Raw genomic sequence first — 25187 nt, 5'->3', positions numbered from 1 at the left:
TAGCAATCAATCCGGCCGGGGCCGCGTGTAGCTTGTTACTTCACACACCCTAAAATTAGCAAAGGGGGGTTGAATTTTGGCAGCATTACACAAAGGACCTTTTATCCCCCCCCCCCCTTCTGTACCCCCTTTTAAAGTCCCTCTATCCCTTGTAGCGTTTAAAGGGGCCCTAACATGTTTTATGACCATCAGAACCGCGTTCACCATGGAGTTCCAGCTTATTGGGCTGCGGCCTCCTGCATAGAAAAGGTCAGTCTTCGTAAATTCCCCCCTTTGTGTTTTAATGCCATACCGGTTTCAAGATATCCGCTTCCAGTCAATGAATAGGGACATCCACATGCTGAAAATCCATCCAGACCTCGTTCTGCTCACACAGCTATGATCAGCCTGGAGTCCAGGACAGGAAGAGTATTGTCTACACTGTAACAAAACCTCAGCTGTGAGAAGCATTAGGCCTGCTCAGTTTTCAACCTAAGCAATAATAAATCTATTTGCTAACAGGAAGAGATACTGCAAATGTTGAAGAATTGAAATACAAAGTCCATTATATGTTTGCAGAACTATTTATTATATGATGATTTAGAGGGGCGCTCCAGCCACAACTGAGGGGGCGGAGCATGACCCAGGGATTCTCTCTTTGGTATTCTCTGAAGCCCTGTGTCATGCTCCTCCCCCTGCACCAGGTATAATACAATGTATCAGCTTTGACCATAGTGTTCCTTTAAAGGCAATGTACAACTTTGAAGGTAGAAAATCTTTTTACTTTTTGAGCTACAGCTGCATGGTAAACAGAGCAGCTGTATCTAGCGCTAAGACCTGAATCCGTCAGTCCCACGGACCTGATGGGTTCGGTGTCAGCGGGTCCTGCGTGTCAGATCCACCTGTAATGTATCATATCATGTAATGGATAACAGGTGGGTCCTGGGTGGACTCGCTTTTACTGAACCCATCAGGTCCGCGACATTAACTGATTCAGGTTATTAGCAAAAGATACAGCTGCATTGTGTACAGAGCAGCTGTATCTCAAAAAGTAAAAATAATTTTATAAAAACTAATTATAATGTTGCACTAAACACATGGGCTGACCTTAAAGGGATTATTATTTTTTTTTTTTAATGTTTTACATATTATTTAAAGTCTATAAACCTTTGATGGTCGTTATTTTTTTTATAATATGTCGGTCAGTGCGTTTAGTGCAACATAATTCGTTTTTATTCAATTATTTTTACTTTTTGAGATACAGTTGCCCTGTATACAGAGCAGCTGTATCTAGCGCTAAATCCTGCTCCCGTCAGCTCCGCGGAACTGACGGGTTCAGTGTCAGCGGGTCCAGCACGTCTCTGACCGTTCATAACTTAGATGTGATAACAGGTGGATCCTGTGTGTCCGAGACAGCCCGGACCTGCTGACACTGAACCGGTCGGGTCGCCGGGAGTGACGGATTCAGGTTGTACCGAAAGATACAGCTACTCTGTGTACAGGATATAAAGCAGCTGTATCGATAAAAATAAAAAAAAAGTAAAACACATTTTTAATAAAGTATTTACAAAGTTGCACCGAATACACAGATACACATTTTTATTAAAAATTTTGCTTTTCAAAGGTTTACATAGACTGAACACCGGCCCTTTAAGAGGTGAAAGTGTCAAACTGAGGAGACGGATACATCAAATAATAAATACATTGTGGATATTGGCGGATTAATCACAATCATCTTTATATTCTGCTCATCACCGATCTGGGAAATAAGACAAATTCCAACACTCCAGATAAAAAAATCACAAAATATAAAAAAAAAAAAAAATCTAACGGAGAAGAATCGACCGACGTGAAGGAGGGAACCGAGCGACTCCATATAATTCTCCTATAAAAATGTCACGTGGGGTATAATCTACAGGGGGCGTGTCTAATACTCGTGACGTATAATACGCGACAATGCGGCAGCGTCCTGTGCCCTCCCGTCTGGCGCTTGTTTATACTTTCGCTGGCAGCGATCCCCACAAATAAAAGTCACTCTCTTAAACCAATATGGGCTTGATTACGGATCTCATTAGGTTGGCCACCCAGCTTTCCCAGAGCCCTGAATGGCAAATCTGCCTATGCGCCTCCACTTCCGTACTGATGTGTAACCGGCCATTCAGGGTTCTGGGGAAGCTGGGTGCCCCCCCCCCCCCTAAAGGCTCATTCAGACGAGCGTATAAGTCAACTGTGTGACGGCCATTAAAACCACGGCCGTCGCACGGACTCGTGTATTCCAATGGGGCTGTTCGCACGTTTTTTTCAATGGAGCGGGTGAAGGGTCCGTGAAAAAAATGAGACATTTTCTTGCATTTCACGCATTGCTCCATAGACTCAAGTCTAGGGGGGGGGATCTGCCATAAAGCGTCCCGCACGGGCGCAGCGTGGAGGTGAAGAACGCCCGCGCTGGTCAGAATGTAGCCTTATGCTTGTGATGGCCGCAGTGGTGGTCGCCCAGTTTTTCTATAAAACAAGTTTAAAACATATAACTGGAACATAAGTTTGGTCAGGAGGGGCCGACGCCAGGACTTTTTGGTGATTTTCTATTTTAGGGCGATGATGTTCCGCTGCTTGGTTGTGTCCTGGCACGGGGTCACGTCACCAGCGGATGATGTATAAAGTAAAGGCACCGCACCCTCAGTCCCTTCCAAACCGGTGGATGCAGAGCACGGACTTGTTGAGGATCCCGCACTCCTGTAGGGTGCGGCTGAGGTCTGGGAAGCTTCGCCTCGGCACCTCCATCGTCTCCACGCTGCAGTCCTTACACGAGGTCCCCGTCTTCTCTTCTGCTGCTGCCAGGACGGTGTACAGGGTATCCCAGGGGCGGAAGAATCGTTCAAACCTCTGACCGGAATGGGACCGGACGGCCAGGAGAAGCCTGGGCTCCTGTTCGGACGGCGGCTCCTGCACTTTTACTGCAGAGTCCGCCATATTGCCTCGCCCCTGGCCGCTGCCCGTCCCTCCCCCGCTCTGGTGGGGCTTAGTCTGCTCCCGATACAGAGTCTTGGCGTTGTGCCGATCGCGGACGCCGGGGGCCAGCCTCATGGCGCTGGTTTTAAGGACCAGTTCCTGCTCTGCGTTGTCCCTGCCGCCTACCGCGCCAATGGAGGGGAGGACTCGGTAGCGGTTGAGGCTGGAGGACGGAGGTCTGTATGGAAGCTGATGGAGAAGTTCCGGGGCATCGTCCTGCGTTGTCCTGGGCCCGGACAGGGCTCTCGCTGACGACACCCTTGGTGTGGGTGACGTGCGGCAGGAGTAAGACTCAGTATTGTGGGTGGTGGCGTGCGGGGTGGTCCTGGTGCGACCTTTGGCAGATTTGGGTCTAGTGACGTGCATCCTCTGGAGGGGGTCCCCTGTGCCAGCGGAATTAAGGCCGGTCGGAGCAGATGCCATCTCTATTCACTGCACCTGAAAGAAGCGGAACCAAATCATCACAATGTAATCCCCCAATAAAGACCACAACCCCCAACAAGAACCCCCCAAAAAGTCGCTCCCCATCAGTGCCCCACTAGTACTTCGTAAATGTAGGGAACCCCAAAGTGTCATTTAATTCAAGGTCCCCTCCCCCAAAATCAAAAAATAGGCCACATTGGAAAATTCGTACCTTGTGATTCTGACAGGAAAGAAACGTGTTCAGGTCCGTGACTTCCAAAAGACGCAACGGTCTCCGTATGTTACAGCAAAAGTCAACGGAAAAGCGTCACCTCCACCTGCGGATTCAGGTTGTCCCAGCCGCAATATCACATCCATCATGGAAAGTTGCACATATTGACTCCACTTCTACCAGGCCCTACCCATAGAGGGCGCACTAGTATTCCTGGGTAACCAGAAGCCTCTAAAAATTCAAGTCACCCCATAACATCCATCCACAATCCCCCTCCAACATATACACCACAACTATATTACCATATACAGTCACCAAACACCCCCCGAAATATGAAATAGTACAATCCCAGCTGAGCAGCTCATAATATTCCACGACTGATCGGAATAATCCATTAATTAAAAGGGGTGGAGAAATACCGGCCTTCTAACCGGTACTCCCCACAACTCTGCACCCATTGCCTATGTCACCCACGACCGCTGCAGTGACCCGTTTATTCGCCCACTTAGAAACCTCCCAGGGTTACCTGTCCGCTCCTATCGCCGCCATCTGCCTGTCCATTAGCGGCCAGTAAACAACCCCGTCTCCCGGGGTAACCATGCGTCATGCGCCGGCGTGACGTGATCACGTTTGCAAGAATGGCCGGATTGTGTCGTGATGTCGCTTTTCCGGCGGCGGCCATGTTGTTGGCGGGTTATTATATTTGTTATGGATACCAGGTTGGTGTAAGTGTCTATTATTTTATATTGCTGTATATGGGTCACACCAGGCTGGACCTGCTCTCTGGCTATTCTTTGCACTGGTGGAGTTGCGTAACAGTGGGAGATATCAGTGGAAATATGTACCTGTCATGGCGGCCTGCAGTTTCCATTGACTTCCAGAGTGCCAATGTTAGTCTATGACCCATGACAGTATAGCACAATGTCTTCTACTTATATACCATACTTAGTCAACATAATTCAGTAAGAAATTGTGGGTGCATAATGTTCATCAATGTGACCCATCCCCTGATATACATGCCACACCCCCTAATATATGCCCCACCCCCTAATATATATGCCCCACCCCCTGACATACATGCCACACCCCCTAATATATATGCCCCACCCACCAAGCTGAGTAGTGCACATGAACTGTACTGAAAGACATTGGGGGAATATACCGGCGTTTTAAACGATAGTTTTCAGGTGATCTACATTGGCGGGAAATGCGCCAAATTTATTAAGAAATGCACAAGCATTAATATATTTGGCGCTACTTCGGTTTGTACAGGTCCCGCCCCCACCCACTAAACCTGCCCCCTTTGCTCACCACTTTTGGAAAGCGGCAAGAGAAGTAAAAAGTTGCAAATTTTAGCGAAAATATGGTGAGCGCCAATTTGCAGCTTTTTAAGGCCAGAAAACCGGCATAAAACTTTTTATATATTCTCACATTGAATTGTTAAAGTGTAACTAAAAGTTCGACAAACTTCTGACACGTCATAGTGACATGTCAGAAGTTTGGATCACTTGGGGTCCGAGCACTGAGACCCCCACCAATCGCTAAAACGAAGCAGCAGAAAGTCTCCTGTGACCGCTCAGCCGCTTTGTGTCTGTTCGGCTTTTTCCGGATATCAATGCATCGGAGCATGGGGTCAATAGAAAGTCTATGAGCCCGTACTCCGCTACATCGGCTTTCCGGAAAAAGCCGAAAAGAAACGAAGCGGCTGAGCGGTCACAGGAGACTTTCTGCTGCTTCGTTTTAGCGATTGGTGGGGGTCTCAGTGCTCGGACCCCAAGTGATCCAAACTTCTATAATGTCACTATGACGTGTCAGAAGTTTGTCGAACGTTTAGTTGCCCTTTAAGCTCCTGTTCCATGACTTATTCCTCCGATAGATGGCGGCGACGTTTGCCACTGTATAAGCACCGCGATAAAATAGCGTACGGTAATATCGTTTACCATTTCACGATTTGTAGCACTGCGCAGCACTCCCCAAGGGGCAATGGACGAACAATACCGACCCCTCCTCCCAATATGGATTCTCCATGAGCTCACACTTTATACATAGAGTTGTATATGGCGGCAGCACGCACGATAAAAACGTCTCCTCACCACGACGTGGTGGTTCAAGCGATCCCCCCCCCCCCCCCCCCCCCAAACTATCATACATCACCTATCCCCATTCTGGGCCTTCTTTGTTTTTTTATCAGTTGTCGGCCGGGACCATTAATAATGGACATAATACACGAGGTGGTTTTAGACCCGGGACCACCTGACCAATGTCATTAGAGGTGCTAAGGTCTGAGTGGTGACCCTGTGGGCACCCGCGACTCATTTAGGGATGGTAAACCCACATCTTCTCTCACGCTTTTCAAGTTTTTTTGTCACTAGGATTTGTTGGGGTGCGGTGCCCTTACGAGTGTCCTTCACGAAGGTCAAGGGTGAAACTGAAGTTTTCCGGTTCCTCACTCGCAACCCTGCCCTACCCATTTGGGAAAGCCAAACAGACTTTCAAGCTCTGGGGATGCTTGGGCAGTAGCACGGGTAGACACCAGGGCAGAGACAGGACACTTGGTGGGGACTTTTGGTTCGGAGGATTTGGGAGTAGGTCTCTTTGACAGGGTTTGTGGCAGATCTCATCCTAGTGAGCACTTTTTTGTGTGGCGCTTTGATGACAGGAAGAGTTCACAGGGCGCCTGGATGCCTTTCTTGAATACTATACAGTAATATCACAATCTCTTCATTAGATTGCTGGGTCACCGACTTAGGGATTTATTCTGATATTTTCCCCCTTAATTTAAAGCAATTGTAGCAAACCCTCAGCTGTGAGAAGCGTTAGGTCAGGGTTGTTCTTCAGCATCTGGGTAAAAACAGTAATGTCCTGATTCACTGACAGCAAGCAGAGATCTTGTGAGAAATTGAAACGCAATGTAGAGTCTATCAGAAAGTTGCAGAACTTTTCATTATACGATGATGAAACTTTATTTCCGTACAACCAGAGACCCCTCCCCCTTCTTACAGCCATGTTAATAAAGCTGCTTTGTCTCGTGTCCCGGGCGCCGATCTTCTTGGGTGACGTTTCTTCTTCCCTTCAGATGGTGAAGACGAGTTCGGCTGTGAGTGCGACATGGAAACCGCCTTGTGTTTCGTGAGCCACGAGTTCCCACAAGCAAATACAAAATACGTGTTTCAGGGCACATGTAGGGGGCGCTGTCCAGCCTGCTAGATCTTCCGCTCCCCGTAATCACCCCTCATTTCACAGCTCGGCTCTGGTATAACACAGATTATGAAAAGTTACTAGAAATCTGGCTCAATAAGCAGAAACTCTTTCCCAAGCTCTGCCCCTGCAATCATCGCTTTGGTATCGACATCATCCATGCGCTGCCGCCGTCGCTGTTGGTGCTGCACTTTTCCTCACAATATTTTTAGGCATTCAGAAGGCAGCAAGAAACAAACAGCTTCGTGCACCTGAGTAATGGCCACTGCATCAATTTCTCCTCCTCTCTAATCATCTCTGATCTCTGAGGCTTCCAGTTTTCTCTTGTGCTGCACCTACTCTCTGGATCGCTCTCATCCCTGCCAGAAGACAATCAGAGATCTCAATAACTACAGGGTCCTACTTACCGTGATGTCACATCCTGACTTTTGAATTAGTGATCCTTGATTTTGGGGAAACCGTTGTGCACAATGGCGGAGACCCCAACCAGCAACATGCCTGCCATACAGACGGAACCCGGGGTAAGGGTGGGGCAAAGTGATCCTAATGCTGGTAATGATTCTCAATCAAATTCACTGCTAAATGAAGTGATGCCCATCATATGGGAGGGAGGTAAGGATTCATCTCAGCCCAATAGGTGCCCTCTTCTCTATGTAACCCTCGGTACAAACCAAAAACATGCAGATCATGGTCAGTAGTTGACCTTGTCCCTCGAGGCTGAATAACCACCAAAAACTTGGACCTTAAATTGGGCAACGGCCGAGTGGCGACACTTCTTACCTAGCGCCAAGAATGGACCAGGGTTTTACTGAGTCAGGAAATTCTCAGTGACCTCTCGGTGAATTACAACTATTGAGATTTACACAAAGCCCGCTCCAACAGTAAAGTTCTGCAGCTTACTAGTATACTTTGTGTTTCAGTTTCTCAGCATTTTCGCGTTTCCTGCTTGCTGTCAGTGAATAGAAACACACTTGTTTATTATCAGGAGACTGAAATTCTGACACAGAAAAAAAGTTTTCCTAAAATTCATATTCCCTATTAGCAAATACAAGCTGTTTTATGATGGTCTGTGTCTGCTGCTCCATAGACAAAATACAGGCTGCTACAAAAGGCGCCTGCACCTGCTGACAGTACAAGTACAAATTTACTGCTGTTATTATTGGAATGTTCCCATTTTTTTCTGATTAAACCGGAAACTTCCCATCTGTGCAAATCACTAAATGTTCTAGGATCAGAGAGAGTTCAATCAATATTGATTCCAAAGTGACTGCCGGCAGCACATTTCTCTATCTGTATTTATAATCTAGCTGCAATCTCCGAAATTGTGTAAAACCAATAAATGAACCTTCCCCCACCCCAATGTTTATCACAATCTGATTCTAATTGACTCCAATTCTGGACAAGTTTAATCTTCAACAGCATTTATTCAGATTATCATGATAGTGTCTAAGGGCATGACCACACGTGGCGGATTTCCTCCGCAGCTGTCCGCATCAATGCCGCACAGATTCTGCGTTGCAGATTCTGCTGCGGATCTGCCCAAAATGTGCAGTACATTGATGCGGACTAGCTGCTGCGGACTGCGGGAAAAGTGCTTCCCTTCTCCCTATCAGTGCAGGATAGAGAGAAGGGACAGCACTTTCCCTAGTGAAAGTAAACGAATTTCATACTTACCGGCCGTTGTCTTGGTGACGCATCCCTCTTTCGGCATCCAGCCCGACCTCCCTGGATGACGCGCCAGTCCATGTGACCGCTGCAGCCTGTGCTTGGCCTGTGATTGGCTGCAGCCGTCACTTAGACTGAAACGTCATCCTGGGAGGCCGGACTGGAGACAGAAGCAGGGAGTTCTCGGTAAGTATGAACTTATATGTTTTTACAGGTTGCTGTATATTGGGATCGGTAGTCACTGTCCAGGGTGCAGAAACAGTTACTGCCGATCGCTTAACTCTTTCAGCACCCTGGACAGTGACTATTTACTGACGTCTCCTAGCAACGCTCCCGTCATTACGGGAGCCCCATTGACTTCCTCAGTCTGGCTGTAGACCTAGAAATACATAGGTCCAGCCAGAATGAAGAAATGTCAAGTTAAAAAAGCAAGACGCATCCGCAGCACACATAACATGTGCATGACAGCTGCGGACTTCATTGCGGAACTTAGAATCTCCATTGAAGTCAATGGAGAAATTCCGCCATGAGTCCGCCACTGCTCCGCAACAGACAGAGCATGCTGCGGACACCAAATTCCACACCGCAGCCTATGCTCCGCAGCGGAATTTTCAGCCACGTCTAAACGAACACTTCTAAATAGAAGTGGAAGGCAATGGAGAAACGGCTCCGCTGCGGATTAACGCTGCGGAGTGTCCGCAGCGGAATTCAAGAGCAATTCCGCCACGTGGGGCTTTGCCCTAATAACATCTGTAACTAGTTAGAACCTGAATAACACTGCCCCCTATATACAAGAATATAACTTCTATAATACTGCCCCCTATATACAAGAATATAACTACTATAATACTGCCCCTATATACAAGAATATAACTACTATAATACTGCCCTCTATATACAAGAATATAACTACTATAATACTGCCCCCTATATACAAGAATATAACTACTATAATACTGCCCCTATATACAAGAATATAACTACTATAATACTGCCCCCTATGTACAAGAATATAACTACTATAATACTGCTCCCTATATACAAGAATATAACTACTATAATACTGCCCCCTATATACAAGAATATAACTACTATAATACTGCCCTATATACAAGAATATAACTACTATAATACTGCTCCTATATACAAGAATATAACTACTATAATACTGCCCCTATATACAAGAATATAACTACTATAATACTGCCCCTATATACAAGAATATAACTACTATAATACTGCCCCTATATATAAGAATATAACTACTATAATACTGCCCCCTATATACAAGAATATAACTTCTATAATACTGCCCTCTATATACAAGAATATAACTACTATAATACTGCCCCTATATACAAGAATATAACTACTATAATACTGCCCCCTATATACAAGAATATAACTACTATAATACTGCCCCTATATACAAGAATATAACTACTATAATACTGCTCCCTATATACAAGCATATAACTACTATAATACTGCCCCTATATACAAGAATATAACTACTATAATACTGCCCTCTATATACAAGAATATAACTACTATAATACTGCCCCCTATATACAAGAATATAACTACTATAATACTGCTCCTATATACAAGAATATAACTACTATAATACTGCTCCTATATATAAGAATATAACTACTATAATACTGCCCTATATACAAGAATATAACTACTATAATACTGCTCCTATATACAAGAATATAACTACTATAATACTGCCCCTATATACAAGAATATAACTACTATAATACTGCCCCTATATACAAGAATATAACTACTATAATACTGCCCCTATATATAAGAATATAACTACTATAATACTGCCCCCTATATACAAGAATATAACTTCTATAATACTGCCCTCTATATACAAGAATATAACTACTATAATACTGCCCCTATATACAAGAATATAACTACTATAATACTGCCCCCTATATACAAGAATATAACTACTATAATACTGCCCCTATATACAAGAATATAACTACTATAATACTGCTCCCTATATACAAGCATATAACTACTATAATACTGCCCCTATATACAAGAATATAACTACTATAATACTGCCCTCTATATACAAGAATATAACTACTATAATACTGCCCCCTATATACAAGAATATAACTACTATAATACTGCTCCTATATACAAGAATATAACTACTATAATACTGCTCCTATATATAAGAATATAACTACTATAATACTGCCTCCTATATACAAGAATATAACTACTATAATACTGCCGCTATATACAAGAATATAACTACTATAATACTGCCCTCTATATACAAGAATATAACTACTATAATACTGCCCCCTATATACAAGAATATAACTACTATAATACTGCCTCCTATATACAAGAATATAACTACTATAATACTGCCGCTATATACAAGAATATAACTACTATAATACTGCCCCCTATATACAAGAATATAACTACTATAATACTGCCCCCTATATACAAGAATATAACTACTATACTACTGCTCCTATATACAAGAATATAACTACTATAATACTGCCCCCTATATACAAGAATATAACTACTATAATACTGCCCTCTATATACAAGAATATAACTACTATAATACTGCCCCTATATATAAGAATATAACTACTATAATACTGCCCCCTATATACAAGAATATAACTACTATAATACTGCCCTCTATATACAAGAATATAACTACTATAATACTGCCCTCTATATACAAGAATATAACTACTATAATACTGCCCCTATATATAAGAATATAACTACTATAATACTGCCCCTATATACAAGAATATAACTACTATAATACTGCCCTCTATATACAAGAATATAACTACTATAATACTGCCCCCTATATACAAGAATATAACTAGTATAATACTGCTGCTATATACAAGAATATAACTACTATAATACTGCTCCCTATATATAAGAATATAACTACTATAATACTGCCCCCTATATACAAGAATATGACTACTATAATACTGCCCCTATATACAAGAATATAACTACTATAATACTGCCTCCTATATACAAGAATATAACTACTATAATACTGCCCCTATACACAAGAATATAACTACTATAATACTGTCTCTATATACAAGAATATAACTACTATAATACTGCCCCTATATACAAGAATATAACTACTATAAGGGCATGACCACACATGGCGGAATTCCTCCGCAACTGTCCGCATCAATGCCGCACAGAATCTGCGTTGCAGATTCTGCAGCGGATCTGCACAAAATGTGCAGAAAATTGATGCGGACTGGCCGCTGCGGACTGCAGGAAAAGTGCTTCTCTTCTCCCTATTCAGTGCAGGATAGAGAGAAGGGACAGCACTTTCCCTAGTGAAAGTCAAAGAAATTCATACTTACCGCCCGTTGTCTTGGTGACGCGTCCCTCTTTCGGCATCCGGCCCGACCTCCCTGGATGACGCTCCAGTCCATGTGACCGCTGCAGCCTGTGCTTGGCCTGTGATTGGCTGCAGCCGTCACTTACACTGAAACGTCATCCTGGGAGGCCGGACTGTAGACAGACGCAGGGAGTTCTCGGTAAGTATGAACTTATATATTTTTTTACAGATACATGTATATTGAGATCGGTAGTCACTGTCCCGGGTGCAGAAACAGTTACTGCCGATCGCGTAACTCTTTCAGCACCCTGGACAGTGACTATTTACAGACGTCTCCTAGCAACGCTCCCGTCATTACGGGAGCCCCATTGACTTCCTCAGTCTGGCTGTAGACCTAGAAATACATAGGTCCAGCCAGAATGAAGAAATGTCATGGTAGTAAAAACAATACGCTCCGCAGCCCACATAAGATCTGCGGACTTCATTGCGGAATTTTGACTCTCCATTGAAGTCAATGGAGAAATTCCGCCATGAGTCCGCAACCAGTCCGCCACTGCTCCGCAACAGACAGAGCATGCTGCGGACACCAAATTCCGCTCCGCAGCCTATGCTCCGCAGCGGAATTGTACGCATCGTGTAAACGAACACTGCTAAATTAAAGTGAAAGTCAATGGAGAAACGGCTCCGCTGCGGATTAACGCTGCGGAGTGTCCGCAGCGGAATTTAAGTGAAATTCCGCTATGTGTGAACCCGCCCTAATACTGCCCCTATATATAAGAATATAACTACTATAATACTGCCCCTATATACAAGAATATAACTACTATAATACTGCCCTCTATATACAAGAATATAACTACTATAATACTGCCGCTATATACAAGAATATAACTACTATAATACTGCCCCTATATATAAGAATATAACTACTATAATACTGCCCCCTATATACAAGAATATAACTTCTATAATACTGCCCCTATATACAAGAATATAACTACTATAATACTGCCCCTATATATAAGAATATAACTACTATAATACTGCCCCCTATATACAAAAATATAACCACTATAATACTGCCCCTATATACAAGAATATAACTACTATAATACTGCCCCTATATATAAGAATATAACTACTATAATACTGCCCCCTATATACAAGAATATAACTTCTATAATACTGCCCCCTATATACAAGAATATAACTACTATAATACTGCCCCTATATACAAGAATATAACTACTATAATACTGCCCCCTATATACAAGAATATAACTACTATAATACTACTGCTATAGACAAGAATATAACTACTATAATACTGCTCCTATATACAAGAATATAACTAGTATAATACTGCTCCTATATACAGGAATATAACTACTATAATACTGCTCCTATATACAAGAATATAACTACTATAATACTGCCCTATATACAAGAATATAACTACTATAATACTGCTCCTATATACAAGAATATAACTACTATAATACTGTCTCTATATACAAGAATAGAACTACTATAATACTGCTCCTATATACAAGAATATAACTACTATAATACTGTCTCTATATACAAGAATAGAACTACTATAATACTGCTCCTATATACAAGAATATAACTACTATAATACTGCCCCTATATACAAGAATATAACTACTATAATACTGCTCCTATATACAAGAATATAACTACTATAATACTGCCCCCTATATACAAGAATATAACTACTATAATACTGCTCCTATATACCAGAATATAACTACTATAATACTGCCCCTATATACAAGAATATAACTACTATAATACTGCTCCTATATACAAGAATATAACTACTATAATACTGCTCCTATACACAAGACTATAACTACTATAGTACTGCCTCCTATATACAAGAATATAACTACTATAATACTGCCCCTATATACAAGAATATAACTACTATAATACTGCTCCTATATACAAGAATATATCTACTATATTACTGCCCCCTATATACAAGAATATAACTACTATAATACTGCCCCTATATACAAGAATATAACTACTAGAATACTGCTCCTATATACAAGAATATAACTACTATAATACTGCTCCCTATATACAAGAATATAACTACTATAATACTGCCCCCTATATACAAGAATATAACTACTATAATACTACTCCTATAGACAAGAATATAACTACTATAATACTGCTCCTATATACAAGAATATAACTACTATAATACTGCCCCCTATATACAAGAATATAACTACTATAATACTACTCCTATAGACAAGAATATAACTACTATAATACTGCTCCTATATACCAGAATATAACTACTATAATACTGCTCCTATATACAAGAATATAACTACTATAATACTACCCCCTATATACAAGAATATAACTACTATAATACTGCTCCTATATACAAGAATATAACTACTATAATACTGCCCCTATATACAAGAATATAACTACTATAATACTGCCCCTATATACAAGAATATAACTACTATAATACTGCCCCTATATACAAGAATATAACTACTATAATACTGCTCCTATATACAAGAATATAACTACTATAATACTGCTCCTATACACAAGACTATAACTACTATAGTACTGCCTCCTATATACAAGAATATAACTACTATAATACTGCTCCTATATACAAGAATATAACTACTATAATACTGCTCCTATATACAAGAATATATCTACTATATTACTGCCCCTATATACAAGAATATAACTACTATAATACTGCTCCCTATATACAAGAATATAACTACTATAATACTGCCCCCTATATACAAGAATATAACTACTATAATACTGCTCCTATATACAAGAATATAACTACTATAATACTGCTCCCTATATACAAGAATATAACTACTATAATACTGCCCCCTATATACAAGAATATAACTACTATAATACTGCCCCCTATATACAAGAATATAACTACTATAATACTGCCCCCTATATACAAGAATATACCTACTATAATACTGCTCCTATATACAAGAATATAACTACTATAATACTGCTCCCTATGTAATGTGGGTCACCTGGGTGGTATTACCTGCAGTTACAATGTATTATCAGTCGGTGCGGCATTATATTCAGTCTATTTCTTAAGCACAGGTGGTGGAGGAAGGATCTTGATTTTGTGAAGTTGCGACATTTTGAGTAACTCCACCCACCTGAAACTGATAATTTGGCAGAGTGCCCCCTTCAGTCAGGGATGAGCAGGGAGGATATTTCCACTTCTCAGGTGCGGGCACATTCCCTACACGATCCTTCTGACTGTGGCATTGATTGCTTTGAGGCTGCGGTGGTAGAGACGGAGGGCAGAGATCGCTGGACACAAGTAAGACAACATTGTAGCAACATCCTGGCACAGGGCCTGATTAAGGTTGGTGGAGGCTCCTGGGAAACAATTTGGCGGGGTCCCCTACCTCACCACTGGGATTTGGACCCCACTTGACCCCTATCTTAGTTATATATGGGAGAGATGGCCGTGCATACATAGTGTCCCTGAAAATATTACCATATGCAAAGTGCCCCAATAATAGTTCCACACTTTGTGGATGGTGGAGGCAGGTGCCCCTTGTGCCATCCCTATAATCCGGCTCTGATCTGACATATGTTACAGTAACACACTGTACGACTGGCCCCGCTGTACGACTGTCCCCGCTGTACGACTGTCCCCGCTGTCTGACTGTCCCCGCTGCATGACTGTCCCCGCTGCATGACTGTCCCCGCTGTCTGACTGTCCCCGCTGTCTGACTGTCCCCGCTGTCTGACTGTCCCCGCTGTCTGACGGACCCCGCTGTATGACGGACCCCGCTGTATGACTGGCCCCTGCTGTATGACTGACCCTGCTGTATGACGGACCCCGCTGTATGACGGACCCCGCTGTATGACGGACCCCGCTGTATGACGGACCCCGCTGTATGAATGATCCTGTTGTATGAATGACCCTGCTATATGAATGACCCCGCTGTATGACGGACCCTGCTGTATGACGGACCCCGCTGTATGACGGACCCCGCTGTATGGCGGACCCCGCTGTATGACGGACCCCGCTGTATGACTGACCCTGCTGTTTGAATGATCCTGCTGTATGAATGACCCTGCTATATGAATGACCCTGCTGTATGACGGACCCTGCTGTATGAATGACCTTCTGTATGACTGACCCGGCTGTATGACGGACCCTGCCGTATGACGGACCCTGCTGTATGAATGACCCTGCTGTCTGACGGACCCTGCAGTATGAATGACCCTGCAGTATGAATGACCCTGCTGTATGACGGACCCCGTGGTATGACGGACCCCGCTGTATGACGGACCCCGCTGTATGACGGACCCCGCTGTATGAATGACCCCGCTGTATGACGGACCCCGCTGTATGACGGACCCCGCTGTATGACGGACCCTGCTGTATGAATGACCCCGCTGTATGACGGACCCAGCTGTATGAATGACCCCGCTGCATGACGGACCCCGCTGTATGACGGATCCCGCTGTATGAATGACCCCGCTGTATGACGGACCCCGCTGTCTGACGGACCCCGCTGTCTGACGGACCCCGCTGTCTGACGGTCCCCGCTGCATGACTGTCCCCGCTGTATGACTGTCCCCGCTGTATGACTGTCCCCGCTGTCTGACGGACCCCGCTGTATGACGGACCCCGCTGTCTGACTGTCCCCGCTGTCTGACTGTCCCCGCTGTCTGACTGTCCCCGCTGTCTGACTGTCCCCGCTGTCTGACTGTCCCCGCTGTATGACGGACCCCGCTGTATGACTGTCCCCGCTGTATGACTGTCCCCGCTGTATGACTGTCCCCGCTGCATGACTGGCCCCTGCTGTATGACTGACCCTGCTCTATGACGGACCCCGCTGTATGACGGACCCCGCTGTATGACGGACCCCGCTGTATGACGGACCCCGCTGTATGACTGACCCCGCTGTATGACGGACCCCGCTGTATGACGGACCCTGCTGTATGAATGATCCTGTTGTATGAATGACCCTGCTATATGAATGACCCTGCTGTATGACGGACCCCGCTGTATGACGGACCCCGCTGTATGACGGACCCCGCTGTATGACTGACCCTGCTGTATGAATGATCCTGCTGTATGAATGACCCTGCTATATGAATGACCCTGCTGTATGACGGACCCTGCTGTATGACGGACCCTGCTGTATGAATGACCCTGCTATATGAATGACCCTGCTGTATGACGGACCCCGCTGTATGACTGACCCGGCTGTATGACGGACCCTGCCGTATGACGGACCCTGCCGTATGAATGACCCTGCCGTCTGACGGACCCTGCAGTATGAATGACCCTGCAGTATGAATGACCCTGCTGTATGAATGACCCTGCTGTATGAATGACCCTGCTGTATGACGGACCCCGCTGTATGACGGACCCCGCTGTATGACGGACCCCGCTGTATGACGGACACCGCTGTATGACGGACCCCGCTGTATGAATGACCCCGCTGTATGACGGACCCCGCTGTATGACGGACCCTGCTGTATGAATGACCCCGCTGTATGACGGACCCCGCTGTATGACGGATCCCGCTGTATGAATGACCCCGCTGTATGACGGACCCCGCTGTCTGACGGACCCCGCTGTCTGACGGTCCCCGCTGCATGACTGGCCCCGCTGCATGACTGTCCCCGCTGTATGACTGTCCCCGCTGTCTGACTGTCCCCGCTGTATGACTGTCCCCGCTGTATGACTGTCCCCGCTGTATGACTGTCCCCGCTGTCTGACTGTCCCCGCTGTATGACGGACCCCGCTGTCTGACTGTCCCCGCTGTCTGACTGTCCCCGCTGTCTGACTGTCCCCGCTGTATGACGGACCCCGCTGTATGACTGTCCCCGCTGTATGACTGTCCCCGCTGCATGACTGGCCCCTGCTGTATGACTGGCCCCTGCTGTATGACTGACCCGGCTGTATGAATGACCCCGCTGTATGACTGACCCCGCTGTATGACGGACCCCGCTGTATGACTGACCCGGCTGTATGACTGACCCGGCTGTATGAATGACCCCGCTGTATGACTGACCCCGCTGTATGACGGACCCCGCTGTATGACGGACCCCGCTGTATGAATGACCCTGCTGTATGACGGACCCTGCTGTATGACGGACCCTGCTGTATGAATGACCCTGCTGTATGAATGACCCCGCTGTATGAAGGACCCTGCTGTATGACGGACCCCGCTGTATGACGGACCCCGCTGTATGACAGGCCCCGCTGTATGACGGACCATGCTGTATGACGGACCCCGCTGTATGAATGACCCTGCTGTATGACGGACCCCGCTGTATGACGGACCCCGCTGTATGACGGACCCCGCTGTATGACGGACCCCGCTGTATGAATGACCCCGCTGTATGAATGACCCCGCTGTATGACGGACCCCGCTGTATGAATGACCCCGCTGTATGACGGACCCCGCTGTATGACGGACCCCGCTGTATGAATGACCCCACTGTATAACGGACCCCGCTGTATGAATGACCCCGCTGTATGACGGAGCCCGCTATATGACGGACCCCGCTATATGACGGACCCCGCTGTATGAATGACCCCGCTGTATGACGGACCCCGCTGTATGAATGACCCCGCTGTATGAATTACCCCGCTGTCTGACGGACCCCGCTGTCTGACGGTCCCCGCTGCATGACTGGCCCCGCTGCATGACTGTCCCCGCTGTATGACTGTCCCCGCTGTCTGACTGTCCCCGCTGTATGACTGTCCCCGCTGTCTGACTGTCCCCGCTGTATGACTGTCCCCGCTGTCTGACTGTCCCCGCTGTATGACGGACCCCGCTGTGTGACTGTCCCCGCTGTCTGACTGTCCCCGCTGTCTGACTGTCCCCGCTGTATGACGGACCCCGCTGTATGAATGACCCCGCTGTATGACGGACCCCGCTGTATGACGGACCCCGCTGTATGAATGACCCCACTGTATAACGGACCCCGCTGTATGAATGACCCCGCTGTATGACGGAGCCCGCTATATGACGGACCCCGCTATATGACGGACCCCGCTGTATGAATGACCCCGCTGTATGACGGGCCCCGCTGTATGAATGACCCCGCTGTATGAATTACCCCGCTGTCTGACGGACCCCGCTGTCTGACGGTCCCCGCTGCATGACTGGCCCCGCTGCATGACTGTCCCCGCTGTATGACTGTCCCCGCTGTCTGACTGTCCCCGCTGTATGACTGTCCCCGCTGTCTGACTGTCCCCGCTGTATGACTGTCCCCGCTGTCTGACTGTCCCCGCTGTATGACGGACCCCGCTGTCTGACTGTCCCCGCTGTCTGACTGTCCCCGCTGTCTGACTGTCCCCGCTGTATGACGGACCCCGCTGTATGACGGACCCCGCTGTATGACTGTCCCCGCTGTATGACTGTCCCCGCTGCATGACTGGCCCCTGCTGTATGACTGGCCCCTGCTGTATGACTGACCCGGCTGTATGAATGACCCCGCTGTATGACTGACCCCGCTGTATGACGGACCCCGCTGTATGACTGACCCGGCTGTATGAATGACCCCGCTGTATGACTGACCCCGCTGTATGACGGACCCCGCTGTATGAATGACCCCGCTGTATGACGGACCCCGCTGTATGAATGACCCCGCTGTATGACGGACCCTGCTGTATGACGGACCCTGCTGTATGAATGACCCTGCTGTATGAATGACCCCGCTGTATGAAGGACCCTGCTGTATGACGGACCCCGCTGTATGACGGACCCCGCTGTATGACAGGCCCCGCTGTATGACGGACCCTGCTGTATGACGGACCCCGCTGTATGAATGACCCTGCTGTATGACGGACCCCGCTGTATGACGGACCCCGCTGTATGACGGACCCCGCTGTATGACGGACCCTGCTGTATGAATGACCCCGCTGTATGAATGACCCCGCTGTATGACGGACCCCGCTGTATGAATGACCCCGCTGTATGACGGACCCCGCTGTATGACAGACCCCGCTGTATGACGGACCCCGCTGTATGAATGACCCCGCTGTATAACGGACCCCGCTGTATGAATGACCCCGCTGTATGACGGAGCCCGCTATATGACGGACCCCGCTATATGACGGACCCCGCTGTATGAATGACCCCGCTGTATGACGGACCCCGCTGTATGAATGACCCCGCTGTATGAATGACCCCGCTGTATGACGGACCCCGCTGTATGACGGACCCCGCTGTATGAATGACCCCGCTGTATGAATGACCCCACTGTATGACTGACCCCGCTGTATGAATGACCCCGCTGTATGACGGACCCCGCTGTATGACGGACCCCGCTGTATGACGGACCCTGCTGTATGAATGACCCCGCTGTATGACGGACCCCGCTGTATGACGGACCCCGCTGTATGAATGACCCCGCTGTATGACGGACCCCGCTGTATGACGGACCCCGCTGTATGAATGACCCCGCTGTCTGACAGACCCCGCTGTCTGACGGACCCCGCTGTCTGAATGTCCCCGCTGTATGACGGACCGCGCTGTATGACGGACACCGCTGTATGACTGGCACTTCTATGATTTACAGTCACTATGTGCATCCTCCTCACGTCCGTTTATTTCTCGTTCTAGAAGCCATCCTGCATTCTCTTCTATCCGCTGTGAATGGTGGAATATGACGGCTTCTCTGCTTGCCCTTCTAGGAATCTGTGAGTAAAGTCTTGTGGTGTTTCTCCAGGGCATTATAAATAAAGTTTATTGAAGGGAACACGGCAGATGCTCACATTATCTATGAAATAAAACTGAACATAAAAACTGGTCCCATAGCAGCCAATCAGAGCTCAGCTTTCATTTCTTAAATTGCTCTGGAAAAATCTAAGCTGCTCTGTAATTGGTTGCTATGGGCAATGGGGCTTGGATTGATAAATGAGGCCCATTGTGTGAATGCCTGCAGTGATGTCCTTGTATCCATGGTGACCCAACTGCTACAAGTCTGAGCACATCCTGTCTCTCTTCAATAAACTTTATTTATACGGTGCTGGAGTTCCCCTTTAAGGCCAGTGTTATGTATATTGAGTGCAAAGCAAATCCTATTAGTCTTGGTATATTACATTTCACAGACTCGACGTAGACTCCAGCCAAGTTTTATAATTCTGTATTGTGGCCGAGTGTTTACCTATCATCTCTTCCTGCCCATTTCTGGGCCTTTAGTCACGGAAAAAATATTTAAAGGGAACTTCCCCTTTAAGAAAACATAGTCCCACTACAGTCCTGGACTCATCCTCTCCTGTAAATCTTTTTACAAATTCTATTCAGGACTCTTGGAAAGCTGGGTGACAACCATTATCAGAGCTGTAATGGACACCATAATGGTTGTCACCCAGCTTTCCCAGAGTCCTGATCAGTAAAACTAGGCCCCATGCACACGGCCGTGCCCGTAATCACGGCCCGCGATCACTGGCACGGCCGGCTGCGGACAGCCACTCGCGTTTTCGTCCCGTGCTCCCATACAAAGTATGAGTGCATGGCCTGTAAAAACCAAAAGAACGGACATGATCCATCATTTTCAGAACATTTCTACGGCCCGGAAACCTTCCCGCAAATGTAAGGGAAGGTGTCCGTGGCCAATAGAAGTGAATGGGTACGCAATTACGGATGATTTTTACGGTCATGTGCATGTCAGGACTAGAAAGATCTACTGTTCAGGTCTCTGGGAAAGTTGGGTGCAATGGTGGTTATCACCCAGCTTTCCGAATATGAGATCAGGCTGGAAAGAATTTGACCGCTCTTTTTTTCAGGACATTGCGTGTCCTGTGTCCTCCTGATGACTACTTGGCCATATTTGCTGTCCCCTTGGTCTGACCCCGCTGTCTCTCCCCATGTCTAGTGTTGCTGGTCGGAGCACAAGCTGGAATATTTGAGTTTGGATTGATGGTGAACTACGCGACTAGGAGGCTTCCTCTAACCTCATTCGTATTCTACGGCTGCCATTGCGGGATCGGAGGGAGCGGTTTGCCGGTCGATGAGATTGACTGGTGAGTCATAGTTGGATTAGTGATCATGGGGGACATCACGGGTGTCAGCGAGATATTGCCCCTTGTATGTTGTCGAATGGATAAAAAAAAATTCCACCCAAAATCAAAAGTTCAGCAATTTACAGAACTGTGGAGCTTTGTCTGTTCCAGCCGCAGAAGGAGCACGGGAACTAGGTTGTCAGACGTTACTATTCCTCTTATTTGTAAACTGCAGGATCAGTCTGAAAACACTGCGTGTGAACATACCCTTAGGCTTCGTTCACATCTGCGTCAGGGTCCCGTTTAGTGCTTGCCATTTGCGCTTCAAGTTACCAAATAAACCATCTTGTTGACTTTGTGAATCATCTTTTTCACGCCGTGAAGTCTTCACAGTGCGGCCTCAGGTGCCGGCAGATCACAGTGCGGCCTCAGGTGCCGGCAGATCACAGTGCGGCCTCAGGTGCCGGCAGATCACAGTGCGGCCTCAGGTGCCGGCAGATCACCGTGCGAAAAACAGACAGGTAAAAAAAATCACATGGGGTAAAAATAAAATTACCGTATATAATACCCCAAACCTGGACCATATACCATGTGGCTAAATGTCCAAAAATCTGCAATGGAGGCTACAGGTCATGATAGATTTAGATACACAGCTCAGCAGACAGCATCACACATGATAGGATTAGATACAGCAGCTCAGAAGATAGTATCACACATGATAGATTTAGATACACAGCCCAGCAGACAGTATCACACATGATAGGATTAGATACACAGCTGAGAAGACAGTATCAAACATGGTAGGATTAGATACACAGCTCAGCAGACAGTATCACACATGATAGGATTATATACACAGCTCAGCAGACAGTATCACACATGATAGGATTAGATACAGTGACTCAGCAGACAGTATCACACATGATAGGATTAGATACAGCAACTCAGCAGACAGTATCACAAGATAGGCTAAGATACCAGGTCCAGCAGACAGTATCACATGATAGGATTAGATACAGTATCTCAGCAGACAATATCACACATGATAGGATTAGATACACAGCTCAGAAAACAGTATCACACATGATAGGATTAGATACAGAGGCTCAGCAGACAGTATCACACATGATAGGATTAGATACACAGCTCAGCGGACAGTATCACACATGATAGGATTAGATACAGCAACTCAGCAGACAGTATCACATGATAGGATTAGATACCAGGTCCAGCAGACAGTATCACATGATAGGATTAGATACACAGCTCAGCAGACCATTTCACACATGCTAGGCTTAGATACATGGCTGAGCAGCACACTGTCCCTGGAGATGATTGTGTTTGCGGCTCTGTTTCGTTCCTTTGTATCAGCGCTGTTCATCTTCATTTGCAGGTGCTGTCGATTTCACGACTGCTGTTACGACATTTTGATCAGTTTGGGCGGCACTCCTCTGCATCAGGCTTATAAAGTCTCCCTCATCAATAGGACCCTCACATGTGGTAATACGCATTTCTACCTTCTATAAGATCTGTGACAAGAGCTGACAATCAGGTGTAGAGAGGATTGTAGATTTCAATTCTCAGACACGAGTAAATCCGTCCTGACTGCTCCGCCGATGTGCGTGTCAGTCTTCACTGTAGTTCTAGAATTCCAAGAACCAGGGAGCGTAATGCACCTGTTCCCCCTCCTCTCTCTTTCAGTCTTCACTGTAGTTCCTGGCATTCTATTCATGAACCAGGAGCCACAGGCTGAACAGAGCTATAGCCAGATATGGGGTCCGGGGGTCCTACAGTGCATGGAATAACCTGTAAAATACATACATGAAATGCAATCAGTAGGGAAATGGATTGTGTGTAGTAACCGCTGTCGTCTCCGGCGCAGATGACGAGGACCCTGATGGATTCGCGAGACGGACTTGTGAATGTGACCGGACGGCTTCGCTCTGCTTCCAGGAATTCAACGACCGATATTCCAGAACGAACAGTTTTAATTTTTTCAGGAAGAACTGCTGGGGGATCAAGCCGCCATGTTAGCGATGAGGCTGCGCGGACCCCAAAATCCACACCGCAAATAAAGAATAATCATCCTGCGGATTCACTATGAGTTGTGTAATGGTTATTAATGGGGGGGAAGGGAGGCCGGGTGCTTATACAACCCGTTCCATACACCCCATTAGAGTCTACGGCACCAATATGGGGTCCTGATTGGTGCCCCCCTCCGATAACCGGGGTAGGGCGTGCAGGACAGCGGGTGTCTGTCCGTTACACAGGTGCCCATTGATTTCTAGTTAATGCTTCATGTCACCAGGAAGATCCCCCAGTGATAAGAGGATTGTGGACGATCCCGGCAGTGAGACCCCCCACCGAGGGGCATCAAACACGGACAACCCCTTTAAATGTGACCTAAAGTAATTTAAAGGTGTATTCACATTTCAGCAAATACAGATTATTCATTGGACCATAAAACACAGTTTAATATACTTTTTGTACCAATTCCTCACAGGTCCTAAGATCTCTGCTTGCGGTCATTGAATAGGAACATTCATTGTTTACTACCAGTGGATAAAAATCTGTCCCGGTAATGTGATGGGCACACAGGTGTACAGCTCGTTACAGTACAGGTGCCAGAGCCGTGTGTCCATTATATAACCAGGACAGACTTATCCACTGGCCTTAAACCCTGAAGGTTGCTACTGAATGACAGCAAGCAGAGATCTTGAAAGTCACAAGCACCGGACACAGAAGCTATATTGGAAAGTTGTATAACTTTTCCATATACAAAAAAATAACATAACATTTCTTCAACCGGAATAACCTCTTAGAACCAATTCACACAGTCTTTTGGCGCCGTCTTTGACGTGGAAACCACGCCCAGAAAAAGCGACAAGCTCTTTCTTCAGGCGTTTCCGTCTCTGACCTAATTTTTTTCTATTGACACAATGTAAAATCGCTTCAAAAATGGCTCAAGAAGGGACATGCTCCTTTTCACGCTGCGTTTTTTTAACGTGCGTTTATTTTATTTAAAACTGCGGCATAAAAAACGCTCCATTTGAACGAAACACAGTTTTTCTCATGATTTTGTCTTTTGCATCGTCCCTGGGAGCGATAAGGCCGAGTTCACACATCGCATATTTGTCGTAAAATCCGCAATGAAAATCTGCGGCGTGTGAACTCACGGTATAATCTGACGGGCAGGATACGCTGCGGATTCTGTGCAAAAATTCTGCAACTTTGTGTACGTTCACACTGAGTTTTATGCAGGC

General features: G+C 46.2%; 2 protein-coding genes across 10 annotated transcripts; one reads left to right on the top strand and one right to left on the bottom strand.

Moving 5' to 3' along the window:
- Positions 1 to 1070: 1070 nt before the first annotated feature.
- UBXN10 (UBX domain protein 10) lies at positions 1071 to 15610 on the bottom strand. Of its 7 annotated transcripts, XR_012850899.1 has the most exons (3): positions 14971 to 15610; positions 7601 to 7769; positions 6561 to 6872 (listed from the first exon to the last, which is right to left on the bottom strand). XR_012850899.1 is itself a non-coding variant. In XM_075840479.1 (2 exons), exon 2 carries the CDS (start codon positions 3409 to 3411, stop codon positions 2656 to 2658), a length of 756 nt encoding a protein of 251 aa, XP_075696594.1. In that variant the 5' UTR covers positions 3412 to 3426; positions 14971 to 15610; the 3' UTR covers positions 1071 to 2655. The 7 variants fall into 7 exon arrangements, 4 of the variants coding, with proteins under 4 accessions (XP_075696594.1, XP_075696597.1, XP_075696593.1 ...); XM_075840479.1 differs by lacking the exons at positions 6561 to 6872; positions 7601 to 7769 and adding an exon at positions 1071 to 3426; XM_075840482.1 differs by lacking the exons at positions 6561 to 6872; positions 7601 to 7769 and adding an exon at positions 1071 to 3426 and having other exon boundaries at positions 15092 to 15610.
- LOC142662318 (phospholipase A2-like) lies at positions 15067 to 24390 on the top strand. Of its 3 annotated transcripts, none has more exons than XM_075840484.1 (5): positions 15067 to 15303; positions 20543 to 20619; positions 21798 to 21945; positions 23318 to 23424; positions 23807 to 24390. In XM_075840484.1, the coding sequence occupies exons 2-5, from the start codon at positions 20586 to 20588 to the stop codon at positions 23956 to 23958; spliced, it is 441 nt and encodes a 146-aa protein (XP_075696599.1). In that variant the 5' UTR covers positions 15067 to 15303; positions 20543 to 20585; the 3' UTR covers positions 23959 to 24390. The 3 variants fall into 3 exon arrangements, with proteins under 3 accessions (XP_075696599.1, XP_075696598.1, XP_075696600.1); XM_075840483.1 differs by having other exon boundaries at positions 15068 to 15258; XM_075840485.1 differs by lacking the exons at positions 15067 to 15303; positions 20543 to 20619 and adding an exon at positions 20962 to 21199 and having other exon boundaries at positions 23807 to 24028.
- Positions 24391 to 25187: the final 797 nt, after the last annotated feature.

The sequence above is a fragment of the Rhinoderma darwinii genome, chromosome 10 (assembly GCF_050947455.1).
Source record: "Rhinoderma darwinii isolate aRhiDar2 chromosome 10, aRhiDar2.hap1, whole genome shotgun sequence".
Taxonomy (NCBI): domain Eukaryota; kingdom Metazoa; phylum Chordata; class Amphibia; order Anura; family Rhinodermatidae; genus Rhinoderma; species Rhinoderma darwinii.
This window is presented reverse-complemented; position numbering and strand designations above follow the sequence as displayed.